Raw genomic sequence first — 25086 nt, 5'->3', positions numbered from 1 at the left:
GACAATAAGATCCAGCTGTACTAGTTTAGTAGTGTCTGGAAAATGGAAGACTGTTTCAGATGTTTTACTACAAACTAAGTGCAATATTTCAGCATTAAGTAAGCCTACACATTAGGAGATAAGAGTGAAGCACAAGGGTTTCTATACAAGTTCACCAATATTAAATCAACTTACCAGGGAGTTCTTGATCACTTCACTCCTATAAAATTCTAAGAGGGAAAAGAATTAAGTGAGTAGAGAAATTCAGCCCATTTTCAACCTTTAGGTACAATGTCAATATTTATGCTACAGTACAAATACTTGTTTTTTAAATGGGAACTGTTCTGTAAAACAAGTCCTAGAAGTATATTCTATGCAAAAGGTAACTGATGCATTAGTTCTAGTAGAAACTGAATCAAACTTTACCTAAAAAGATCAAACTGAGCTTGCCAACATTCAGATCTAAACAAGACCAATTTTTCCCCCCCTCACTAATGGCACTTTGCCATCCCATTTCTCCACTTGTAGCTTGAAGCAGAAGGCAAGAAGCAATAGATGGAGAAAAAAACAAAACCAAACCAATATTCAAACATGCTCACCAGGAACAGGCAAGACTAAACATACATTGCTGTTTAGGGACTCAGTATTCCACAACTGTTGTCTGGAGCTTAGTTACCATGGTGATAAGCATCTTGGAAGAATTTAAGATAGATTGCACCTGTTCCTGGGATGCAGTAGCAGCTAGGTCAGATATAGGAGAAATGGAATGTTTGTTCGAGAGTTGGTTCAGTTTGACTGAGCCTGCCTACACCTGATCTTTCAGTTGCCTATCAATGCATCAGGCAAATAGTGCGGGGCACATCAGCTGCACAGAGTCAGAGAAGACCAAACCTTGAAGCCCTAATCTGAACAAATTTAGAGAGAGAGGCAGTGCCTCACTGTGCAGGTAACTAGCTGCTTTATATATAAGGATACCTATTTTGCTAGCAGCCCAGCTAGTGGTACTGGTGTAGTCTAAGCAGACAACTCACGCAGCTTGACAGCTGCAAGACTGATAGTTGGGTCTATCTGCTGATAGAAAATGGAGAAAATGTGGAAGCTTTCATCGTTTATCTTTAGCTCATCTGAAAATACAAATGAATTTTAATGGTATCAAGTCACCAGGAAACAAAACGAATTCAAGGTAGGATGAACTTCAAAAAAAATTGAACAAGGAGCATCAGTGTAGTTTGTATAGGAAGATAGAGTTACGCGATAAGTGTTGACAATAGGCCCTTACCTTTACATATCTTACTGTTATCACACAAATGAAGAGTGAAGTAGGTATCCAGGAGGCGATAACCATTCCTATTAACAATGTTACGTGCAGCAATATTCCGTAGGTGACGAAGCCGCCGCTAAAAAATAAAAAAGGACATTGAGGAGCAGGAGTTAAAACTGTACATTCAATTTATGTTTTTTGTTTGTGGATAGCTGCTTTATTCTAGAAGAAAGCCATTAATAGGGGCCTGTTTAGACTTCAAAGAAAGTATTCTAATGAAAAGACTCCATTTTGCTAGAAAAACCAGTTCAGATAGCTATGAAGACAAATGTACATTCCATCTCCATACCTGCTATTTTGAACAGTAATTAGCAGCCTCTAACTCAGGGGTGGACAAACTTTTTGGCCCGAGGGCCACACTGGGGTTACAAAACTGTATGGAGGGCCAGGTAGGGAAGGCTGTGCCTCCCCAAACAGCCTGACCCCATCCAGCCCCTCCTACTTCCTGCCCCCTGACTGCCCCCCTCAGAACCTCCAACCCATCCACCACCCCCCTCCCTCTCTGGATCCCCCCACCTCTAACCGCCCCCTTAGGACCCTGCCCTCTATCCAGCCCCCGTGCTCCCAGTCCTGACTGCCCCAACCCTATCCACACCCCCGGGGCCCCATGACAGGCCCCCGGGGCCCCATGCCTATCCGTCCCCATTCCCCAGCCCCTGATCGCAGAACCTCTGCCCCAGCCAACCGCCCCCTGTCCCTTGACTGCCCCCCAGGACCCCACGCCCCGTATCCAACCCCCCGGGCCCGTCCCACTTACCATGCTGCTCAGAGCAGCATGTCTGGCTGCCACACCACCCAGCCGGAGCGAGACATGCAGCTGCTCCTCTCAGCAGGAGCGCGCAGCTCCGCTGCTCAGAGTGCTGGCCACATGGCAGCATAACTATGGGGGGGGCGGGAGGGGGACAGTAGGAGAGGAGCTGGGGGGCTAGCCTCTCCAGCCAGGACAGTCCTGCGGGACGGATGTGGCCCGGAGTTTGCCCACCTCTGCTCTAAATATTCAGAGTAAACAAGCACCCATGACTGCCTCAGAAGTCAATCTGTTCTTAGTTCTGCTCTGGTGCACCACTTTTATTCTATATAGGTTTTTCTACCATGTTCATCACCATAGTGTGATTGCCTTCCACTCATGTAGCTTTATGCATTACTAACATCTGCCAGCTGCTGAAGCAGTAATGCCACCAAAATGTTTTTTATCCACTAGCAACAAAGCTGAAAGATTCCAAGTTAGGAACTATACTATTTTGCAAAGATGCTGCTGGCAACACAAGGAGAACAAGTAGCTGTAAAATAAAAAGTCACCCAAAAAAAGCCAAACTATAGACATGTGATTGGCTAAAAAAGCTGCCCAAGTTCATAAAAACATAAGAACAGCCATACTGAGTCAGACCAACAGTCCATCTAGCCCAACATCCTGTCTTCCAACAGTGGCTGGTGCCAAATGCCTCAGGGGGAATGAACAGAACACGGCAATTATTGAGTGATCCATCCTGTGATCCAGTCCCAGTTTATGACAGTCAGTGGTTTAGGGACACCCAGAGCATGGGCTGACCCTGACTGACTTGGCTAATAGACATTGATGGACCTATCCTCCATGAATTTACCTAATTCATTTTTTAAAAGCTTACTGTATATACTCGTTCATAAGCCAAATTCCTTTGGTAAAAAAGTGACACAGAGCGAGGGTCAGCTTATAAACGGGTCTACACCAAAAAATTGATGATTTTAAAAACTCTATGGAATCATTGAATTGAATATCTAATATATTGTTCTTTTGTTTACCTGGAGCATCTGCAGGCATGGAGCCCCTCAGCTCCCTGTGGCCACGGTTCGCCGTTCCCAGCCAATGGTGCGCCACTTCCCGCAGCTCCCATTGGCTGGGAACAGCAAATTGCAGACACTGGGAGCTGAGGGGCTCTGTGCCTGTGAACGCTCCAGATAAACAAAACATCCAGGCCCACTAGCAACTTACCCTAACGGGCCACGAGCCAAAGTTTGCCAACCCCTAAAATATAGGGTCGGCTTATGAAAGGGTCACAGTTTTTGCTATTTTTAACCTAACCATCTTGGGCGGGGTTGGCTTATAAAACAAACGGGCTAATGAACGAGTATATTTTGGCCTTCAGAACATCCAATGAGTTCCACAGATTGACTGTGCATTGTGGAAAGAAGTACTTCTTTATGTTTGTTTTAGACCTGCTGCCTACTAATTTCATTGGATGACCCCTGGTTCTCCTGTTATGTGAAGGGGTAAATAACACTTCCTTAGTCACTTTCTCCACACCATTCATGATATTTTAGACCTTAGTCATATCCCCTCCCCAGTCATCTCTTTTCCAAGGTGAACATTCCCAGTGTTTGTCGTCTCTCATTTAGGGGTATAGAACAGCTTCCATACATCTTTGTTGCCCATCTCTGTACTTTGTCCAATTCTAATATTTCTTTTTTGAGATGGGGCAACCAGAACTGCACTGTGAAAGCTATATTGCCATATTCTTAAACAAAAACACATTAATCTCATTCTAGGAAGACAGACTTCCCTGTAATGATGGATAATTAGTGAAACAGGCTCAAGAAATTTCTCATTGGGTTGGCTAAACTTTTTATATGAAAAATAAAGTTTACTGTTCAGCATTTATTGATTTTGTCCAAGCTAAGAGGAAATGACTAACCATTGTCCATATTGAATTAAATGACAGATTGCATCACTTATGGTCACTTTCAGTTTGTTTCTCTGACTAGCACAATATGTTGTTTGTGGTTCAAGTACTCCAGAAAATGTTACCTCCAAGCTAAAGTAAATACACTTGATTTTTTTTTAAATAATTTCATTGAACTATTTGAATACTGTACCGTATCAGGTTCCAATAAAATTTGAGTCTTAATCCTAGATTTTGGGCCAAGGTTATCCAATAGTTTGCTGTCAAGTCCAAGCACAGTTCACAGTTGTGACCAAGCTTCTCATTTTCACAACACGCTAAGCTCTAGAAGTCTGACCTTCACGCACAGCAATTTTTTATCACAATGTACAAAATTTTACAGTCTCCAGTCACACTCAAATAAAAAACCCTTTTCCCCAGAAGCAGTCATTTTAACCAAGTACATACATTTTTTGGGAAAAAACCCACACATTCCACGTAGTTAAACACTTCATGGCCCCATTTTAAGGATTCCACTGAGCCACCGTACAGCTAGAAGAGATATGAAGAAATTGTCAAAGAAGTCAGCACTTACATTAAGAAAATTGGCTACAATCCAGACACTGTAGCTTTTGTGCCAATTTCAGCTCTAAACAGCTGCCACTTGATCCTCAACGCTTGTAAAATTTTTCACTGGATCCCTAGTATATTTCAAAGACGTCTGTTTGCTAGTAGTTCATTATGTAAATACAAATATTCCTCTTGACTAGATTCACTTTACAGTTCCTCATCCTCTCAACCTATTTCATATGCCCATATGCCCTGTCTGAGGCACAAACTGAGCTTCTTAACACTGTTTTACAAGAAAAACTTTTCAGTTTATTTTAGTTTCTCAGCAACAAATAAGAGATTTAATACTAAATTTTAGAATCAGGAAAACATTCTTAATTTAAGACCAGCCATATCGTGAATCTGAACCAGAGGACAGTGGTCTTTAGCTCGTAATATTAATATTGCAGAATATATGGGAAGTCACCACTTACTTTGAGTCTCATGCAAAAATTCAAGCTTAGAAGGGCAAATTAATGAAAGAGAAAGGAAGTTCTTCCTCAATACTTGTATGGCTTCCCACACTGTAGTGTGTCAGTTGTAATATATTTTTTCTTATCTTTTAATACCTCACCTAGACTAAAAGTCAATGGAGTGATCAGTCATCCTATACTTATGAACTACTATTCCAAAAATCAAAGCTAGGACAGTTCATGCAGTATGTGAAACAGAAGCTACTGGTAGTATTACAAGTAGACTGTGCTTCTGATTTTAAATAAACTGTAGTGATCCACAAGCAACCATAATACAAAGTTAAGAGTTTCTCATTTTACACCAAACCAACTGATACTTCAGCTCTCTAAAGCTAGCAGTTTTTAAACACAATAAAAAGGTATACAAACGTGCATATTCAAGATCAGGTTTGAGCCCCTGGCACACCACATTTCAGAAGCCTTCTCTATCCCCATGGTATAGTTTTGATTCTAGATTTCTCATTGTGCCTTCCAAAAGGCTGTCCTAATTCTTCCAACATACACTTCCCACCAGAGCAGTTTAAACAAATAACCTACAAGTCCTTGACTGCACAGACACTGGAGAACGTGACATCTAATAGAAAAATGGTGATGGCTAAAAGTTGGTCTCCCCACTGTCAATAAGACCAACAGTAGGCCCCAATTGTCATATGGAGATACTAAGAAGCAATAACAAGAAATAATCCATGGAGCAATATCAGACAACTCGGAGTATGCCTGCACTGTAAACAGATCTGTAGGACCTGTGCCTGCGGATTTCGTGTTTCCAAGCCTGCGCTTCAGTGTCCAAACTGCATTGTAAACCTGGATCTCCAATTGCTGAACCTGAGTCTCCTAACTGTGCTGCACAAGGTGCTACAGACCTGGCAGATGCCATGCAGTTGATGCTCCTCCTGCCTGTTGCCGTAACTGCAGATTCCCCATAGGTAGACCAGTGCTTTTGGATTAGTCTCACAAGCATAAATTGATGGGATCACATCATGGAGCTTAGGATATGCAACAGTGGCTCCAGAACTTTTGCACAAAGCAGCAGACATTCCTGGAGCTTTTTGAGTAGCTTGTCCAAATCCTCCAGCATCAGGACATATGCACGAGGGAGGGTGTATCGGCCCAGAAGCAGATTGCCATAGCCATCCATAAACTGTCTACCCCAGACTATTACATGTCTGTAGCTAACCAATTTTGTGTTGCAAGTGCACTGTTGAGGTTGTGGTAATGAGGTTTTTAAATCATAGTCCTGAGCGCTTCACCAAAAGGTGGTGTGCATTAACCATGTCCCTGAAATAAATGCTGGTTTTAAGAATACAGGCTGTCCAAAATGCACCAGGGCCATCCATAGGACTCATGTGCTCCTTGCAGTGGGTAAACTATGGGCACATACACCGAAAAGGTCACTACTCCATCATTATACAGGCCCTAGTCAACCAGAGAGGCAGGTTTATGGACACTAACATGGGATGTGCTGGCTTGGGTGCATGATGGAGTTTTCCAAAACAGCAGGACTATTTCCACCAACTGATAATTTTATCAATGGAGTCACTGTCCCTCTTGTTAATCTAGGGCAGCGGTTCTCAACCTGAGGTCTGCAGACCCATGGGGTCCACGGACTATGTCTAAGGCAGTGGTCCCCAACCTTTTTGGGGGCAGTAGCACATTCAAGTTTTCAGAAGAGTGGCGGGCGCCAACAATTTTTCAAGGCTTATTTTGTATTTGTACATTAAATAATACGAAAATCATCATATTTAATATTACATAATATATGAATCCAGAGAGAAGAGAGAAACCGCGAGGACAGAGAACACCGGCGCCCGCAGCCCCGGAGTTCTCTGTCCCCATCAGGTGTGGGGCCACGGCTTCTCTCCCCTGCTGGGCACTAGGTGGGTGCACATAAATGCCCCAGTGGGCACCACGGCACCCGCGGGCACCACGGCACCCGCGGGCACCACGTTGGGGACCTCTGGTCTGAGGGGTCCGTGAAAGACAAACTGAAAATGGAACAGAATTCAACTATATATACACACAGACAAAATCGATTTCCAATGGGATCTGCACCTCCATATGAAATTTCCAAAGGGGTCCACAAATGCAAAAAAAAAGGTTGAGAACCACTTTGCTAGGGGACCCTGCTTAGAGACAGCCAAAGGAAAAAAAGGGTCCACTGCAGGAGAATACGTACTATTTAGAGGACGACCACTTGTTAGCTCAGTCAGACTTTTTTTTTTTTTTGCAAGTTTTGTTAACTATTTACATAGCTTATGTCTAACTTTCTACTAAAAAATGAACATGTATAAATGCCACACAAGCAGTTCTACGCACATGAAAAGTTTTACTGTAACTAAGCATTGTGCTTTCACATTTAAAAAAGACTTTAAAGATTATTTAAACAGAATCCCTCTGAAGTCTAAAAACAGTTGAAAATAGCTTAAATACTATGAAAGAGCTGACAGAACCTTTAAGTCAAACAAAATGAGCAAAGAGGAATGAATAATCCTATTTTTCATCTTGGCTTTAAAAAAATTTATTCAATATTTTCCTGAGTAATCAGTTTTACATGATTAAGTTGGATAATGGTTTCTCAACCTGAAGTCTATGGCAAAGTAAATGTTTTTTAGCAATATTGCTAGCAAAAAAGGGACTGCGGGAGTATCAACAGGATATTTATAAAAACTTGTATCATTCCCTCCAACACAACAATGTATTAAAAAAAATCTGGGTGAATCTGAACTTGTATCTGGCATCTATTCCCTTCTGTTTTACAGTAGTATCTAAAAGCCTCTATCAGAACTACAGTCCAATTGAACTAGGTGCTATACAGAGAAAGACATCCATCCCTATTCCAGAGAGCTCATGATCTATGACAATGAGTATGGAAGGAAGGCTATGGAAATAGCAACAGCCACATGATTAAACATAGGCCAGCTATGTTTACAACCAGATCAATTTTCTTTTTATATAAATTAAATAAAAAGAGATGCATATAGAGAGTTCCTAGAGGCTATGCACGCCACCATTATCAATGGACAGACTACTGTCAGAACTACAGGGGGGGCCAGGATTTGAAACAAGGCATGAGCCATCCCAATAACAGTCTTCTCACAAAAAGTTACTCTAGTTTATGGTGATTCTTTTTGGAATGTCAATGCTATTGTTTTCTACGTATAAAAACATTATTCCAACTGATTTGTTCCTTTAATAAGAAGTGACAAGAGGCACATTTCTTAGCCTCCACGGCATACTGCAGATGGGTATAGATAGCAGATCTCTGATTATTAGAATTTTAGCATAATGGGCTGAAGTGCAAATTTTAGTAGCCTACCTCCAGGCTTTTGTGACCTTTTATGTGATCAACATAATACATGGAAAAGTTATTTTGAGTACTATATTTGTCCTAGTCCACTGTACTTTGCAGGGAACTAGTTAGATGGGGAAATTAAAAATGAGACATGGACTTCTGATCATTTGGTTCAACTCTAGCTCCGGTTGGCAGTAAGTGGATAGATCACCAAAGCTACCGTATGGTAATCAATCTGAAGCAAGTTAGCTCTCTATTTCCTTCAGAACAAGTGGCCACATCACACAAAACCCACTATTGAAAAAATACAAACCCTGAACTGTGTATGAGAAATCCCTAATTACAACATTATGTCCTATCTTTCATACTTCAAGTATTCCAAAGAGCTTTACAGAATCTTGTTGAAGTTCTGACAGCCATCAAAAATGAGGAGCAGAAAAGTCATTCCACCCAGTTTTGCAGTTACAATATTGTTAATGGAATTTAAAGCTAGTGTGTCTACACTAAACTTCTAGAAGTTTTACAGAACATCCAAGGGTGCATTACTGATGAGATTCTTTCAAAAGTCAGATTTTGTTTTTTTGTTTATAAAGTGCTTGATTCTCCTTCAAATTCTGATGAGTTATTTGTTAGTTCTACCATTAAAGTCTTTCCAGTATTATCCTGGAAGCCATAAACAAGGAAGCTTAACACAAGGCATAGAAAAAATATTTTCATCAATGTTCCTGTTGATGTTTTGCACTTTCATCAGATGATCTCAAATGACTTGGCAATACCCCCACCTCACAAGAACATTCTGAACCTTAAGCGTAGAGGGGAAGGAATCTAGTTCCAAATTGCAGGCAGGTAAATTCAGGTACCAGTAGGGTGTAGTGATTTTCCCAGGATCAGACAAAGTGTGGCAGAACTTGGACCAGAAGTCAGTAGTCACAATTCCTACTCTGCTTTAGCCACTGAACTCTATCCCCTTTAATGATATAATATTCCAGAACAAAATAAATATGCATAAGTCACTGCTGGAATACTGCCAAGGTGAAAAAGTTCTGCCTACTCTAGGGATCTAATTCAGAGACCCAACCTGCTAGCAGCTGGCATACCTCAATCTTCCTGAGGTATAAAAATCAAGGAACCCATGCCACTAACATGGCTAATGACAGGACAGGCTTGGCTGCTGGCCACTTCTCATGTGGAGAGAAGCAAGCCTTTGCTATGCTGATCCCTCTTCAAGTTTTAGATTAAGCTCAGTTAACTGTTTTGTCTTGTCAGACCATGCAGCAACTGATCATCATGGATTGATTATTCAGCAAAATATTTATATCACAGTAGCAGTTAGACCTCCGAATTGATGCCCCTTGTGCTAGACACTCTTCTTCGGCTATTCCTCAATGCGAGGCTGATGTCTGCCAAGGGGGTTCACTGATGGTTTTTTAGCTGGCAGAGGAGTCCAATTGGTGCCCTGCAGACATAATTGTTGACTGAAGTGTTGGGACCTCTCTTTCCTCCTTTGTCACTTCTGTCTTATGAGCACATCTGTTCTCTTCAAAGAGAGTTGTGGCTTGGTGTACGGTGTGGCGTCACTGTGTTCTATTCCATGCCAAGTCCTCCCAGTTTGTTGAGTTGATGTCTCCCTTTTTAAAGGCGTACTTTCAGTATGTCTTTGCCCTCTGCAAACCCTTCTTCCCTGACTTAACTGAGTGAAGAGTATTTGTTCCAGGAGTCAGGCATACATACACAGTGGCCAGCCCCCAGCAGAGTTGGTGTTTCATGACCTGTGGTTCTACACTGCTAAAGTTGGCTGCAGAGAGAACGCTGATATTAGTGCATCAATCTTCCCAGCTGATCCTGAGAATCTTCCTGAGGCAGCACAGCTGGAACCATTCCAGAAGCTTGAGATGTCATCTGTAGGTTACACAGGTCTCACACCCATAGAGAAGGGTGGCGATGACAACTGCCTTGTAAACCAAGATCTTGGTGCCTGTTTGCAGATCCCTGTCACTGAAGACTCGTTTGAGTAGTCTTCCAAAGGATGTACTGGCACAGGGATCCAGTATTCGATTTCTGTATCGATCAATGCTGGCTGTTTGGGAGTATGAAGAGTAGTTTGTGCAGGTGAGAGTTGGCAGGGTACCTTGGTTTTCTCAATGGTGAAAGACCCAGATTGTTTTTTGTTTTTTTTCCACTCTAGTTCCCATTTATTTAATCAGATGACAATAGAAGTTTCTGAACCCTCACTGGGATAAGGGCACAACCAATAATTTCATCAGATACAGAATTTTAGTCTCCTACATGGTCAAATATATAAAAAAGTTTAATGAGCGAAGTTTCTCATTAATGCTGGTCAACCAGAAAAGTCAGTCCATGATTTGTCTATTCAGTTACAGCAAGCTTCTTCTTTAGGGATTCTGGCATTTCAGGTGGAGGTGGACGAGGAAGTCTGAAATAAACCTTGACAGAATCGTAGATGAACCACTGTAGTGCAGTCAGCGTACCAATCATAATAATACGGGCAAACAGACTCTTCCATACCCCTTTGAATCCAAGCCTCACTAGAACTTGTCAAGCCAAACTGCCCTTCTCCTTGTTCAGCACAGACAGGCATCTGCAAAAGGATTTCAAGTGCTTTGCAGGTCAACCTGTGTGTGTGAAAGGATGACGCAGTCATCTGCATACTTATCAGTGATGCTAATTCTTGTAATCTTAGCTTTTGTTTGGAGATGTTGGAGAATGAGGAGTTGGCCATCCATAGGATACTCAATCCCAATTCCATCAGGAAGGTGGTCGTGACAGATGAGAATCAGGATCACAGAAAGATAAAGAGACGAGTGTTGGAGCAATGACACAGTCCAGCTTGACACCAGTGCGAATGATGAATGGTTACACACACATTGCTCTGTCCTCAAGGAGTTTGCAATCCAAGAAGACAATGTGAATGATGAGGATAAGAGGATAGAGGTTCTGTGTGTTTTATTATGCAGTTGCAATTTTAAAATTGGGTGTGTCAACTAATCCTGTCTGCCCTCTCAAGCTGCCATTAATTGGCTTATAGTTGATCCAGCAGAGGCTAGCTGCCTTATAGATCAGTACAGGGAAAGCACTGGAGATATGTCTGCAACACCCCTTGAAACATTAACAGAAGATGGACAAAGGGGCTACTCCCACAACTGGATTTGCATGGGCAGATTCCGGAACTCGACTGATTAAGGGAGCAGAAATTCAACCCACACAGACCCAACTGAAAGATTCTGGAGAGTTTTATTCACAATAGCTTATGCTGTGAAATGAAACCAATAGTTATATTGGGGAAGGAGGAGGTTATACAGATTTAAGTGCCTTTCTTCAGTTTAATCACATGTCACTTGGGAAGGCGTTTAAGCTAAACCAAAAAAAAACAAAAAATCATACCAAAGTAAGTGTCCACACAGAGATTATACCTGTATAATGTTCCTACATAGATAAGGGCGTTTAAACGAATGCTGCTAACAAATATATAAATCTTGGACTCACCCTGTTACCTGTCCCATAACACAACCCATCATTTAGGGTTCTCACAACTACCAGATGATTTGAAGCAGTCATACTTGCTGTGGTGAGACCTACTGAGTTGAACGTATTCAATCCTGACCACTCTCTCAGTTTCATCTCGCCTCACTTTTAAGAGACACAGATTTTATCTCATAATTCACTTCTGAATCCTGTGCCCTATGTTTTTTAAACCTCATCTGACCTCGTCTTTCTAAACCAATACCCCTCACCTTTGTCTTTATCTGTAAATTTTGTTACTATGTTTTACTGACAGGGGATGCTTTACAATTCCTTTAAAAACTATGAGTGCTGACCATGCATGCTATGGTTTAGTGTGTGAAACTGTTTCCATTATAATCCTGTTTGTCCACAGTTTTCCAGAACTTTCCTATTTTGGGCTGAAAGTTTTCATGTTTAGGCCATGCCCAAAGGTGACTGCGTGGAAAAAATGAGCAAAATCCTTCCAACTGTTTTGGAGTTGAGGGAAGAATGCAAACAGTTAACTAATGTGCATATTGATATATCAAACAGCTATAGTAGGTGTGGCTGAAGTTCCAAACTTCACAAACTAACCTTGCAACAAGAACATTTCGCTAGTTAATCAGATCACTTAATACTCGTCATAATTTGACCCCTATGTTTTCTGTAGCCATAGAATGGGTCTCAAATTACTTTAGCCCTTAGGATGCCAAAGAAAGCCTTTTAAATCTGAACCAAATGCAACCAGTGCAACGTCTTCACATTTGCAGACTACCTTAAATAGATGAGAGGTACACACTGCCCCTATTCATGACAATGGGGAAACTAATGACAACATTGTGAATGAGGAAACTGTTAACCATTTTAGCAGAAACAGCCAGTTAATAAGCTTATTCCACAGTCCCAAGTGGCCTCCCACAACCTCCTGTGTGTCAAGAGCACTAGCTGTCCCTTATCCAGATGCCAAAACCTCCAGCTTTCCCACAATCCCTTCAATGCACTTGTACATTAAAATATTTGCAGCCTTCTGAAGATTGAAAATTTAGCAGCCCAATAAGTTGACTAATATTTAACTTTTAATATTGTACTGATTCCCCAGCTTGCCACAATGTACGTAAGGCCTTAATTATAATCAATGCCTAGTTTAAATAGAGCAAATTGGGAACACAGATGTTATTCACATTTTTAGTTACTTGAATCCCAATGACACAGCTGATCATGAAATTTTAAACACAACTGTGGACTGCTCAAGAGCAGAACCATTTGAACAGAGATCCTGAAGGACATACTGGTTAACTAGTTATGTACCAAAGGTATTCTTGTGGGGTTGTGCCACCCCTTCTCTCCAATGTGCAATAGAAGCCACTGGAGAAGACAGCAAATCTGATGGAACTGCAGCCCCATCAGCATGCTCACAAGCACTTCTAGATCTCCTTTCCAACTGAGCCCAGATAGCACGGTACCTTGGCTTTCCCAAACTGCGGATCAAAAACGGATTTGAGATCAATTTGGCCAAGGGTTAACCCTGGTAAGGTGAAAGTAATAATGCAGAAGTTGGCAATCGCTGGCAACCTTTGGCACGCGGTCCATCAGGGTAATCTGCTGACGGGCCAGAGACAATTTGTTTACATTGACTATCCGCAGGCACGGCCCCCTGCAGCTCCCAGTGGCTGCAGTTTGCCGTTCTCAGCCAATGGGAACTGCTGGAAACGGCAGCCTCGCTTCCCACAGCTCCCACTGGCCGGGAAGAGCGAACCACGGACACTGGGAGCTGCAGGGAGCCATGCATGCGGATGGTCAACAGAAACAAAATGTCTCATGGCCCGCCAGCAGATTACCCTGATGGGACGCTGCCAAAGGTTGCCAACCCCTGTAATAATGGATGGCTAAAAGGGAAAAAAAGACTGTATTACAAGGATGGTGCCAGTAACAATGAGAAAACCCTAAAAGTTATTTCCAGTTCTACAGGTATTACTGGTTTCAACAGTATTTTCAGTTGTGTGTATGAAATATCACTAGAATAGACACTTCTAAAATTCATTAGTTTTTAAATTTACCCACCACACCACATAAAGAGTCTGCTAACCCTTCTTACAGGTATACAGTCTCATTAGAATGTGGCACACATCCTTAACCTTGCATATGCTACAGAGCAACCTTAACTCTGCAATTTCTAAATTGATCCTTTAGCCATGCAACTTTAATGTTTTTATTTAAAGATGGAAGCAACTTCAGCATCCAAGACTTGCAAATTCTTTTGCAAGCCACGAGAATTTTCAATAATGCATATGAATTCCATAACTTGGAGCTATGTGGCTAGAGACCACTGAAAGACCCTGACTCGCACACTTTAAGGAGGTACATAGAATGAAGGCCCTCTTCTGCAAGACTTATGAGTAAGGCTCCTTGTTTGTCACGGATTCTGTGACTTTCTGTAACCCCCATGACTTCTGGAGCAGTCTGTTCAGCCTCTGGGCCAGTCGCACTGGCTGTTGCTGGGGCAGTCTTGGACACTCTCTGCCACCCAGCAGCAGGAGTTTGGGGGTGGGGGGCGCTCAGGGCTGGGGATTGGGGTGGGGGGGCAGTGCTTACCTGAGGCAGGGGCACTTCCCAGAAGGGCGACAGGAACTCCCCTCCCTCAGCTCTAGCTCCACATGCTGCCTCCAATGGGAGCTGCAGAATCGTGGCTTGGGGCAGAGGGGAGGCAGCATGTGGAGCTAGGAGCTGGAGGTCGCTGGTTTCTAAGAGCCGAGTAGGGAACCTGCCCCAGCTCTGCCAACCCTCCTCCTCCCCTCCCCCCCAGTACCCACACCGCCTCCAGGGCCACCACCACCACCCCAGCACCCAGGCACCCCCAGGGCCGCCAACCCCCAAGTTTTAGTCAGGAGTATATAATAAGTCATGGACAGGTCACGGGCCATGAATTTTTGTTTACTGCCTGTGATCAGTCTACAACATTTACTAAAAATACCATGGCTAAAATGTAGCCTTACTTATGAGCTGCAAAACACCCAAGATACATCAAAGTGGCACTCCCTCCTGTAAGCCTTAAAGGCCATAAAGCAGCATTCCCTAAGTTCTATGCATCTTAAGAGCCCCTGCCTTTCACCCCTGCCCACTTTTTACTACATTTTTCTCTATACAGCCACATACACTGTGCATTCATGTACCACTAAGTTTTTATGCTTGTACCCTTTAGGAATTGAGCAAGACAAGAGAAGACTTACTGCACATGTATCATGTGTCATTTGCACAGATTCAAGAACTATTTTTACTAGCAAACTAATTGTTGGTGAAAAAATCTTTCACTGACAATCTTTCAATCCCCAGCTGCTCAGCTGGGCAACTGTTTAAAAGTAGGATACAATTTTTAAATAAGAAAATGTTTCCCCATTCCTGGTACTTAAAGGCAACTGAAAAGTTTTTGTTCCACTTTCAGAGATGTTGAGCTTTGAGCAGAAACCAAGCTTGAAAAATCTGAACTGAAAGATAGGGCTAGAATAACCTCACTATAGCTGTAACTGACATTCCTGTTATAATAATTAAAAAACACAACACAACACTTACCTTTCATCTTATGGCAACTTTACAGTAAGGGATACTGTTAGTTTGGGGAAAATCAGCTAAGAGGTCTATCCAATTAATGTGTCAAGAGGTTTGCTTCAAAGATAACATCTAACAAAACTCAGACATGTGGAGAAAAGGGAAGGAGGGGGAGAAAAACTCCCCTTGGGTAAGAAGGACTTCTGTATTTGAGATGGCCCATTTGGAAGTGGGTTCTTTGAGAATAATTGTGTATGTTTGGGATTTGGAAGAACCCTTCATTAGCTTAAACTGGGATTTGTGAAGGGACAAATAAAGTCTATTTGTTAACGTCAAAACAAACAACCTTTTGGTCTATAGTAGATGATGTAAATCCTAATGCTGATGGAGAACTGTAATACTGATTTTCAAAGCCAAACAGGACTAGTTACCGCCTCATAGGTGGTCAGTACAACACTTGTTTTTTGCTTTGGCCTTTTTAACATACCATCTTTCCTTCCCTCAAAAGGTACCCAAACTCTGTTGTCCACGAGGGTCTTTCCTTGTAAAATACTTGAATTCACAATTACTCTCTTTTCAAGCATAAAAGAGACAGTTTTCTGTCTCAGAACACTGATGACTGCAGTGGGGAATTGCTCAGCAATAGCAAATAATTATGTGAAATAAAGAAGAAATTATGACTTCCAAATCCACAAACTACCTTTTAACAGAGTGCAGAACTAATGAGTCAGACAAGACCATAACTAAAATTCACATCTACCTGTTGATATGATCCCAGAGCATTTATTTGCATTTCCCTCTACCTCCATCAGTTTACATATATACCATCCAAAATATTAATGTTCATATCAATCCAGTAAACCTGACTGATCCATAGACATCCCATTCACATAAAATAGGCTAAAATGTGTGCAAATAGCAGCATGTGAATAGTTAAAATGAAATAGGGAGATCTTCAGATATCATGGGCAGTGAAAGATGTTGAATTTTATTACCCTAAAGACCCAAATTAATGGGTTAGATAGAACAAGTTAGAGACTCAAAATATAAAGCATTACATTCTCTACATGAATTGGGAGTAGAAAGGACAAGAGCAAATGCTCAGAGAACAAAAACTACTTACAATAAATTAAAGAAACTTAAAGATAAAGCAAACAATTGACTTCCTTCCCCTTATCACTCCAACAGCTATATTTATCATGTAGTCACCGCAATGATAAGGACCCAAAACAATTCTACATGAGAAGTGATAGACTGAACTTACCAGGTAAACTCCTTGACCAACATACAGCAGATATCTGAAGAATGCAACCATAAGTTAAATAATATCTACCCCAAACCCTGCACTCAGCCAGATCAATTTTGCCCTCCCAATCTTATGAAAATAGGGAAGATAGGCATAATTATTTCTCTAGTTCCACAACAAGAAAAACTTAAAAGTATATTAAACTAAAGAATTTCCTTTCATTTTGCCCATATGAAAGGCTTACCTTTTACAAGATGAAGGCCCAAAAAAGGAACTTGGTTCTCTGCTACAATGGGGCAAGTATACTAGCGGTTAGGAAATGGGACCAAATTGAAGAACCTGGGTTCCAGTCCCAACTCTGCCACAAGCTTGAAAAAGTCAGTTCATCTCTATGTGTAAGTTTGTCTCATCCACAGCCAACCTGTAATATTTCTCTACTTCACAGGGTGGTGTTGACAGGTTTATGAATGCCTGTAAAGCACTTTAAGATCCTCAGATGGAAGACTTTTAAAGTGTAAATAGATGCACTTCATTGTGATACCAAGCTTGCATCAGCAGATCAAAGACAGACAGTTTCAGTCTTAATAAGAGCCACCTGATTTCACACAAACAGCCTGCATGCACTACATTATGTATGCTTTTAAAGGGTGCACATGGCTAGATAGTTATTACTAATAAATGTGTAAATAAAGATAAAACGCAGTCATGACACAAAGCAAGGGTACAGCTGACAAAGACGACCTGACAGGAGTTTATCACCTAGTTTCCTCCTTAGTAGCTAATATAGGGACTATAATTAGCTTGTAATTTAAAAAGGCTCGTGTGCAACTCTGTGAAAGCATCAAAAACAAACCAACCACTTGTATCATTAGAAGATACTAGCAGCTAGTACTAAGCTATGCATCATACTTCAATGCTGAGCATCCAATCTATACCCTCCTTAGGAATAGATTCGGGGAGTAGAAGAACAACAAAATTGAGAACTGCACACTGTGTATACAGCAAGAATCTAGTCCCAAATTGTAACAGTTTTAAAGCCTTGTCTATAGATTAATTATAGCTAAAGCAGTACAACTTAGAGATATATAATGTCCTAGGGTGGATGGCAGTTCTACTGTTATAAAGGTGCCTTCTACTAGTGTAGTTGTTCCCAAGAGAAAGGGGAGTAAGTACCAATATAAGGCACCTTTAACGGTTTAACTGTGTCCATACTAGGGATTTTACCACTACAACTATTGGGGGAGGAGGGCAGAAAAAAAATCATACCTCTTACTGAAATAATTATACCAGGCCCACGACAAGTGAAAACCCCAATTAAATACTAAATGTCTCCTTTCAGCCATTCAGTTTCTCCCTCTAGTGTTGTTTAACACTTCACTTCCTCTTTTATACAAAAAGCTATCAGTGGCCTATAACTAGTAGGGAAGTTTAAAAAATTACTCCATATTTTTACTACTGATAAATAAAATTATATAACAACAAAGATTCTCTTCGCCATTCCTTTGTAGTTAATAGAGCTAGTGGCTCACACATACTTGTTCTCAAATTTGGACAAAAGCTGCTTCTACTCCCATCTCCAGACTGTGTTTTTGTTTCAAGCAGAAGGGACATTCACCAAGCCAGCAATCTCTCTTCATATCCATGCTAAAAGTCTTGATTCTGCCACACTGCTTACAAGAGAAAAGTTATGTATATGCCTTAAGGGAGAGTGTGGAATTAACCCTTGCTAAAATATAATTTGTTCTTGTATCCATTTAAGTCATGTCTGACTTCAGACTGTACGCCCTTCAGGTTAGGGATTGCATTTGATTTTTTGTCAAGGGCCTAGCACATTTTACTATTAGAGTCCAGAAATCTAGCCAAGTATTTGGATTTATGGGGCCGCTGAGGGAACCCACAGCTCAGCAAAATAGACTCATTGGGCTGGAACTCCAGCCATAGCTTTATAAAAGTTATGTTAACTTGTTAAGGTTTGTTTGAACCCAAGATCCAGGGGAATGGTTTAGTAGTCTAACCTTTAAATTTAATATACTCAGACACCTTGGAATGAGAGCTAAATCCCAAAAGGATCAATTCATCCCTCATTCCTAAGAGGCAGCTTACATAATATGTAGCTTACTGTGCTAGGGTCTTTCACATAAAACTTCACAGAGCAGACAGGAGCCGTGCTTTTATGGACATTAAAGATCTTCTGAATCCTTCTACTGTTTTACAAAAAGAATCATCTCTCCTACTCACCAGAAATTCACTATTCAAAGAGGAGACAGAGAGCCCCAATCCCTGGCAAGAACTTCAGGATACTGATTTATATGTACGGTTGTAATTTAAGAATATACTCTTTACCCCAACCCTCCTGAAGACCATTTATTGTGGTTGTTTTCAGAGTTCACTGCAAGTCTCTAAAAATGATCATGGGACAACTACAGAATTAGAGGGACATCTTTAATCAATGGTCCCCAGAACAAGCTAAAGTAACTCTATGCAATGACCTTCAGATATTGAACAGAAATTTTTTAGAAAGACCCACACAAACAGAAAATGAACTATAGTGAATACATCAACACATAATATAAAGCTGAAAAACTAGAGGAAAATGACTACAGTAAGCTGTTACTCAAAATTAAAAAAGTGTGATATTTAAGTTGACTGCATCTCATTTTATATATGAGACATTTATTACAAGTGGCTGTTTACATAACAGGAAAACTGACTAGAGACAAAACTTGTGGGCCTTCCATTATCATCTCCACCACAGTTCATTAAGATCTTCAAACCTCCTCATACTGAAATCAAAGGCAGAATTCTTAGCAATTTCAACCGGAGCAGAAATAGGCCACAGGCTAGATAAAACCATGAAAGCGACATTTCTCTCTCTAAATAACTACACATTACATTCCTTTTGATCAAGAATCAGTAATTAGTACAGCAACTTTCAACAAATCACTTGACTCCAGCGTGACTGGCTCCCAATTTTAAGACTGCATTTTTGTTCATCTCCTTCCAGCTCAACTACTGAAAGCCTAGAAGTCTGTCTTAGGCTGTCTGAAGGAAGGAATAAGGACTAGAAAGCTTGTTTTAAGCTGTTATGTACCAAGACTAGAGAGATCTCTTATGGTCCTCTTGACCCCCGCTAGCTGATCCATGCATGACGAAGCATTCGGCCACTAGATGAAGACAACTCAATGGATCACTTTCTTTCAAAAAGTAATTTTTCAGATGAGGAAGTATGTCAGTGTCTACAGCTTTTAGGTTCACTGATCCTGTTCTTTAGCCAAAGAAGAGCAGCTGACATTTTGACAGAATTGTAGGTTAGTTACCTCCTCAAATAGTGCAAACACTACACATGCATATACAAAATTTGGTAAATGCAACAATTTAAGCATTTTTTTCTTTGCTGGGATAAATAGCTTTGAACTCGGGTCACCATTTCTCTGGTTTGCACTGTTTGAGTATGGCACTGACTGTTCTAATCAGGCACCGAGTACTGGAACATGAATCAGTAAGTGTGTGTGCGCGCTCTGTGCTAGCAGTAGAAAATTATTTGCCTGAGTTATGTGGGATTGCACTCAGAATTATGTGGAGTCAGAATGACTTTCATATTATTTCTCATTAACAGAGAAATGAAAAGCATTTAAAAATATAAGTATCTGTATTTTTGTCTAGATTTAATTTCAGTTATACAATAAAAACAAAATTGACTGCTCCTTCACCTATGTGCCAAAAACACAGTACAGGCTCAAAGGTTTCACCATTGTTACCTACTATCATTATTAATACTTTTTAAGGGGGAAAGGAAGGAGACATTTGAGGAGTGTTATTGCCCACATATGAAAAACATTTTACATCTCAGTCTAAACCATGGGCATCAAGGCCAGATACTATGGTGGGGATGGAAGGCTGGTCTTAAGGTTAAGGCACTGGACTAGTATTCAGCAGCCTTGGCTTCAATTCCAAGCTCTGTCACAGAATTCCTGTGTGTTTAGAATGTAGGCTCTTCAGACCACGGCTTTTATGTGTTTGTATAATGCCTAGCACAACTGGCCCACAGGCTCATAGATGCTACTCTAACCCTTCTAATATTAAACCACCACCACACAAGAGCATCAATCTTTTTATCAGGTCTCTTCCAGATCTTTTGGCAGGGAGCGGTTTTACAATGGAGTTAGTTTTCTCTTCAGCTGATTTTGATGTCTATTGATGTTCTCTGAATCGTGCTTAGGTACTTATTTACAGGCACATAGAACTAAGAAATGTAGCTCCCTTCTGTTCTTTAGCTGTCAGTGACAACTGTATCAAAAGTAACACACCCAATTCTGAGGATGCAGATTCAAGTCTTATTTGATAGGGCTTCAAAGAAAAAAAAATAATCTCAGTTGCTAATTATACACACTGACAAAGGTAAGAGTTTTGAAGTTCGACTTCTAACATTATACTACTCCAATTGACATTCTGAGCCACTGGGTATGTCCACAATACAGCCACTGCAGCTGTGTGATTGTAGCATAAACACTTCCTCTGGCGAAGGGGTGGGGAGCGGGGGTTTCCCCACTGATGTTATTAATCCATCTCTCTGGGGGCAGGCCTACACTACAGGTTAAGTAGATCTAAGTTATGCAACTCCAGCTATGTGAATAATGTAGCTGGAGTCGATGTAGCTTCGGTTGACTTACTGCGGTGTCTACACCGTGCTGGGTCAATGGAGAAACTCTCCCATTGACTTACCTTACACTTCTTGTTCCGGTGGCATGCCGGAGTTGACAGGAGAGCGATAAGCGTAGACATGCCCTAAGAGGCATTAGTTCGGTCAATAGAAGAATTCTTCCTAGCTACATCTACACCAGGGGTTATGCTGACTTAACTACAGCACTCAGCACGTGAATTTTTTCACAACCCTGAACGACGTATCTAGGTGAATCTAATTTTTTTAAATGTGGACCAGGCCTTGAGTTATTCTTAAATAAATGAGCTATATGAATATGTATTCATGAGAGAAAAGCAGGAGCTTTATTAAATACACACTGCTAAACATTTATAGGATTATAACAGAAGAGTTAGGGTTTCTTACTTAACCTTGTTTTAAACACATTCTTCAAGATTAAAAGGCTCACCCAGTGAACCAACAGCCAAACCAATACACAAGAAAGATGGGGTAACCAGAAGGAGAGAGGAGGAGGTGGGCAGAGTCTCATCAGTTTTTTAAACAGCTGTAATGGAACCATTTTTACTGACAGACATTCCAGAAAAGAGATTTTTTTTCTTTCCTTGATTACATTAAAACAATAATATTTGTCCAATCACTGCAAAAAGCATAAACTTGGGGGTCTTGGGAAAAGAAAAGATAGACAGATGCTGCAACACCACACACACCCCTTCAAAAAAACAACTGTTTGCATGTTGCCACCTATGAATCCCAGTGAATCTGCCCTGCCCCTCTCAGTGCCCCAGGGATTCCCCTTTCCTCCTCCCTACGTACCCCAAGACCTTCCTGCATACCTGCCTCACCAGCATTTGCCTTGCTTCCCAATCCCTTGGGTAATGCCCACCTCTAGCACCCACTCACTACCTCTAGCACCCCCCCACAAGCACAGCCACCACCCCCCCAAGCCCAGCCACTGGCCCCCTCTCATCCCCTACTCACTACCCCTAGCACCCCCCAGCACAGCCACCGCCCCCAAGCCCAGCCACTGGCCCCTCTCGTCCCCACTCACTACCCCTAGCACCCCCAGCACAGCCACCTCCCCATGGCCCCCAGCCCAGCATCCAGCCCCTCTCGTCCCCACTCACTACCCCTAGCACAGCCACTGCCCCCCCATGCCCCCAGCCGAGAGACCAGTCCTCTCGTCCCCACTCACTACGCCTAGCACCCCCAGCACAGCCACCGCCCCCATTGCCCCCAGCCCAGCGACCAGGCCCCTCTCATCCCCACTCACTACCCCTAGCACCGCCCTCCATCGCCCCCAGCCCAGAGACCGGCCCCACTCAGCCCCACAGCCCCTCTCTTCCCCACCTCAGCAACAGGCCCCAGAGACCCTCCTACCATCACCTCCCCCACCCCCGTTACCACTGCCAGGCCCTTCCCCGCCAGCACCCCGGACGCCCCTCACCCGCCCCCGGTCCCGGTCCCGGTCCCGGTCCCCCCTGCGGCCCGGACCCGGGCTACCTGCTGCGAGGGCAGCTCCACATGCAGGGCCCGGCTGCTGGAGCCCGCGGGCAGCGCGGCGGGGCCGACGGCCGAGCTCATCCTCACGGGAGGGCGGCGGCCCGGGAGCGTGAGAGGCGCCTGCGCATCGGCCCCGCGGTCCCTCCACCGCAACCGAGCACCAAGGGGTTAATGGCGGTAGCAGCACCGAGCCGGGACCGCTCACTAAGGAGCCATATTACCGCAGTGCTAGGAGAGACCCGACCGCTGATTGGCCCGTGGATATAAGAGGTGGGACTCCGAGCGGCCTGGCGGCACAACGATTGGGAGCTGCGGGAGTCAATCAACGTTGCTTTCAGATAAGCCTCCTCTCTGTCAAGGTATATGCCTCCAACAGCCTCCTGATTGGATGAAGTACTTGGGGTGGGTCCGGACGACAGCAGAGGAGGGCGATGCTGATTGGACAACATGGTTGTAATTGACAAATAGCTGTACCCCATCACGTGGGGACGTGTTTTTATCACGTGAGATGAGAAAAATATTTTTCAGGGTAACGTCTGGGGAGGGAGCCAGTCACCATGGCAACAGAGGAGCTCCTTAGGCTGGCCTGGCCCTGCCTAGGACTGGCCAGGAGTCTTGCCCAGCGTGCAACCATGCTGTGCACCCGCCTCCCCATCACCTGCTCCCAGCATGCACTGCAGCCCACTCACACTGCCTTGTGAGGCATCATTTTAAAAGTCTTGAACCATTGAACATTAATATCCTGTTGGATTGTACGTACTTCCATTGTATGTGAAGTTATGAAGTACTTGCAATCTGAGTTCCTGAAATATGTTGTGAGGTTGGGAGATGCCCACAGCCAACCCATGCTGATGGCCCACTGAAAGGGAATCCACTCTCCCAACAGCTAGCGCAAAGACTTCTCAAGAGAGCACATAGGCAAATGGAGACTGCCTGTCCAAGGGGGGTGCCTGACCCCTGCCTCACTGCAGAAATATTTCTAGCAGCTGGGAAAAGGTATAAAAAGAGAGACAGTGACATCATCACTTGGCCTCACTCCCCCCACAACTCAATACCTGGAAACACGTCTGGAGGACAAAGACTTTGAACTGGGCGAGGGTGGTCCCAAGCCAAGAAAGAGTTCTAGCCTGTGTATTGAGGATCTGTGACCTGTTTGTACCATCTGTCAGGGTGAGACACCGCTTGATTCAAATCCTGTTTAGTTTATAGAACTCAAGACTGTGAATTTATTTCTTAAGTAGCCAATGCTGATCTCTACTCTTGCGACTTATAATCACTTAAAATCTATGTTTCTGTAGTTACTAAATCTTTTTTATATTTTATCTAAAACAGTGTGTTTTGATTCCAGTGTTTGGGAAATCTCAGCTTAGTTTACAAAGGCTAGTGTGTCCTCTCCACACTGAGGGAGGGGCAAACTTAGTGAACTTACACTGATCATGCTTTGGTCAGTGCAAGATGGTACAGTTCTGGGATATAGGACTGGGGAGCTGGGGTGGAATTGAAGCCTCTCTATTGTTGCTTCATGAGTAGCTGGGAGATCATTCATGTAACTCAGTTGGATGCGTCTCAGCCTGTGGATGGCTGTGTAAGTGCAGTACCTGCCAGAGATTTTTAGCTTGCCAACGACATCACAGTGGGAGAGGCAGCCCGTCTTGGTGGGACAGAGGCCTCTGCGATTCCTCAGTCCAGGATGCACTCCGGAGAGCTTATCACAGCCACACACACCCCCACCCTAACACCTGCTCCCAGCATGCAATGCTGGTAAAAACAGGAAACATGCAGGAGCACTCCTACCCGAGGGCCCCACCCCTGTATCCCTCTTCCCCAGAGGCTCCACCCTGCTCCTCCTCTTCCCCCTGAGGCCCCACCCTCTTGCCAACCCAGACCAAAGCTGGGCTGTGGTAAGAGCTGCCTAGAGAGCCTGGGCCGCTATGGGAGCCCCGGACCCTCCACTTCCCCTGGGCAGGGGGCTGGGGTGCCTGAGAATAGCCCCCAGACCGTGTCCCTGCTCCCCAGGGCAGGCAGAGGGTCCGAGGCTCCCCAAAGTGGCCTGGGCTCTCTGAGCAGCTCTTACCATGGCCTGGGACTGACCAGTCAACCACACACCTCATTTGGAACCGGAAGTACACAATCAGGCAGCAGCAGAGATGGAAAAAAAAAAAAAGCAAATACAGTATAGAGAACAGTATTGTGTTAAACGTAAACTACTAAAAAATAATGGGGAAGTTTAAAAAAAAAGATTTGACAAGGGAAGGAAACTGTTTCTGTGCCTGTTTCATTTAAATTAAGATGGTTAAAAGCAGCATTTTTCTCCTGCATGGTAAAG

General features: G+C 43.0%; 1 protein-coding gene across 3 annotated transcripts in view; it reads right to left on the bottom strand.

Moving 5' to 3' along the window:
- The window catches only part of UVRAG (UV radiation resistance associated), a 148778-nt gene extending 125772 nt beyond the window's left edge, over nucleotides 1-23006 (bottom strand). For 2 of the 3 annotated variants that reach the window (XR_005587866.1, XM_039498755.1), the window contains exons 1-3: nucleotides 22761-23001; nucleotides 1259-1376; nucleotides 175-209 (exon numbers count right to left, since the gene is read on the bottom strand). Coding sequence is in view for 2 of the 3 variants with exons in the window: in XM_039498755.1 (XP_039354689.1) it covers nucleotides 175-209; nucleotides 1259-1376; nucleotides 22761-22841 (234 nt within the window). In the remaining variant the exon portion in view is untranslated. Of the gene's footprint in view, nucleotides 1-174; nucleotides 210-1258; nucleotides 1377-22760 lie in introns of all 3 variants that reach the window. The other variant, XM_039498765.1, reaches the window with a different exon arrangement.
- Nucleotides 23007-25086: the final 2080 nt, after the last annotated feature.

Source organism: Mauremys reevesii, linkage group 1 (assembly GCF_016161935.1).
Source record: "Mauremys reevesii isolate NIE-2019 linkage group 1, ASM1616193v1, whole genome shotgun sequence".
In the NCBI taxonomy this organism is placed as follows: domain Eukaryota; kingdom Metazoa; phylum Chordata; order Testudines; family Geoemydidae; genus Mauremys; species Mauremys reevesii.
The sequence above is the reverse complement of the archived record's forward strand: the minus strand, read 5'-3'. Positions and strand labels throughout refer to the sequence as shown.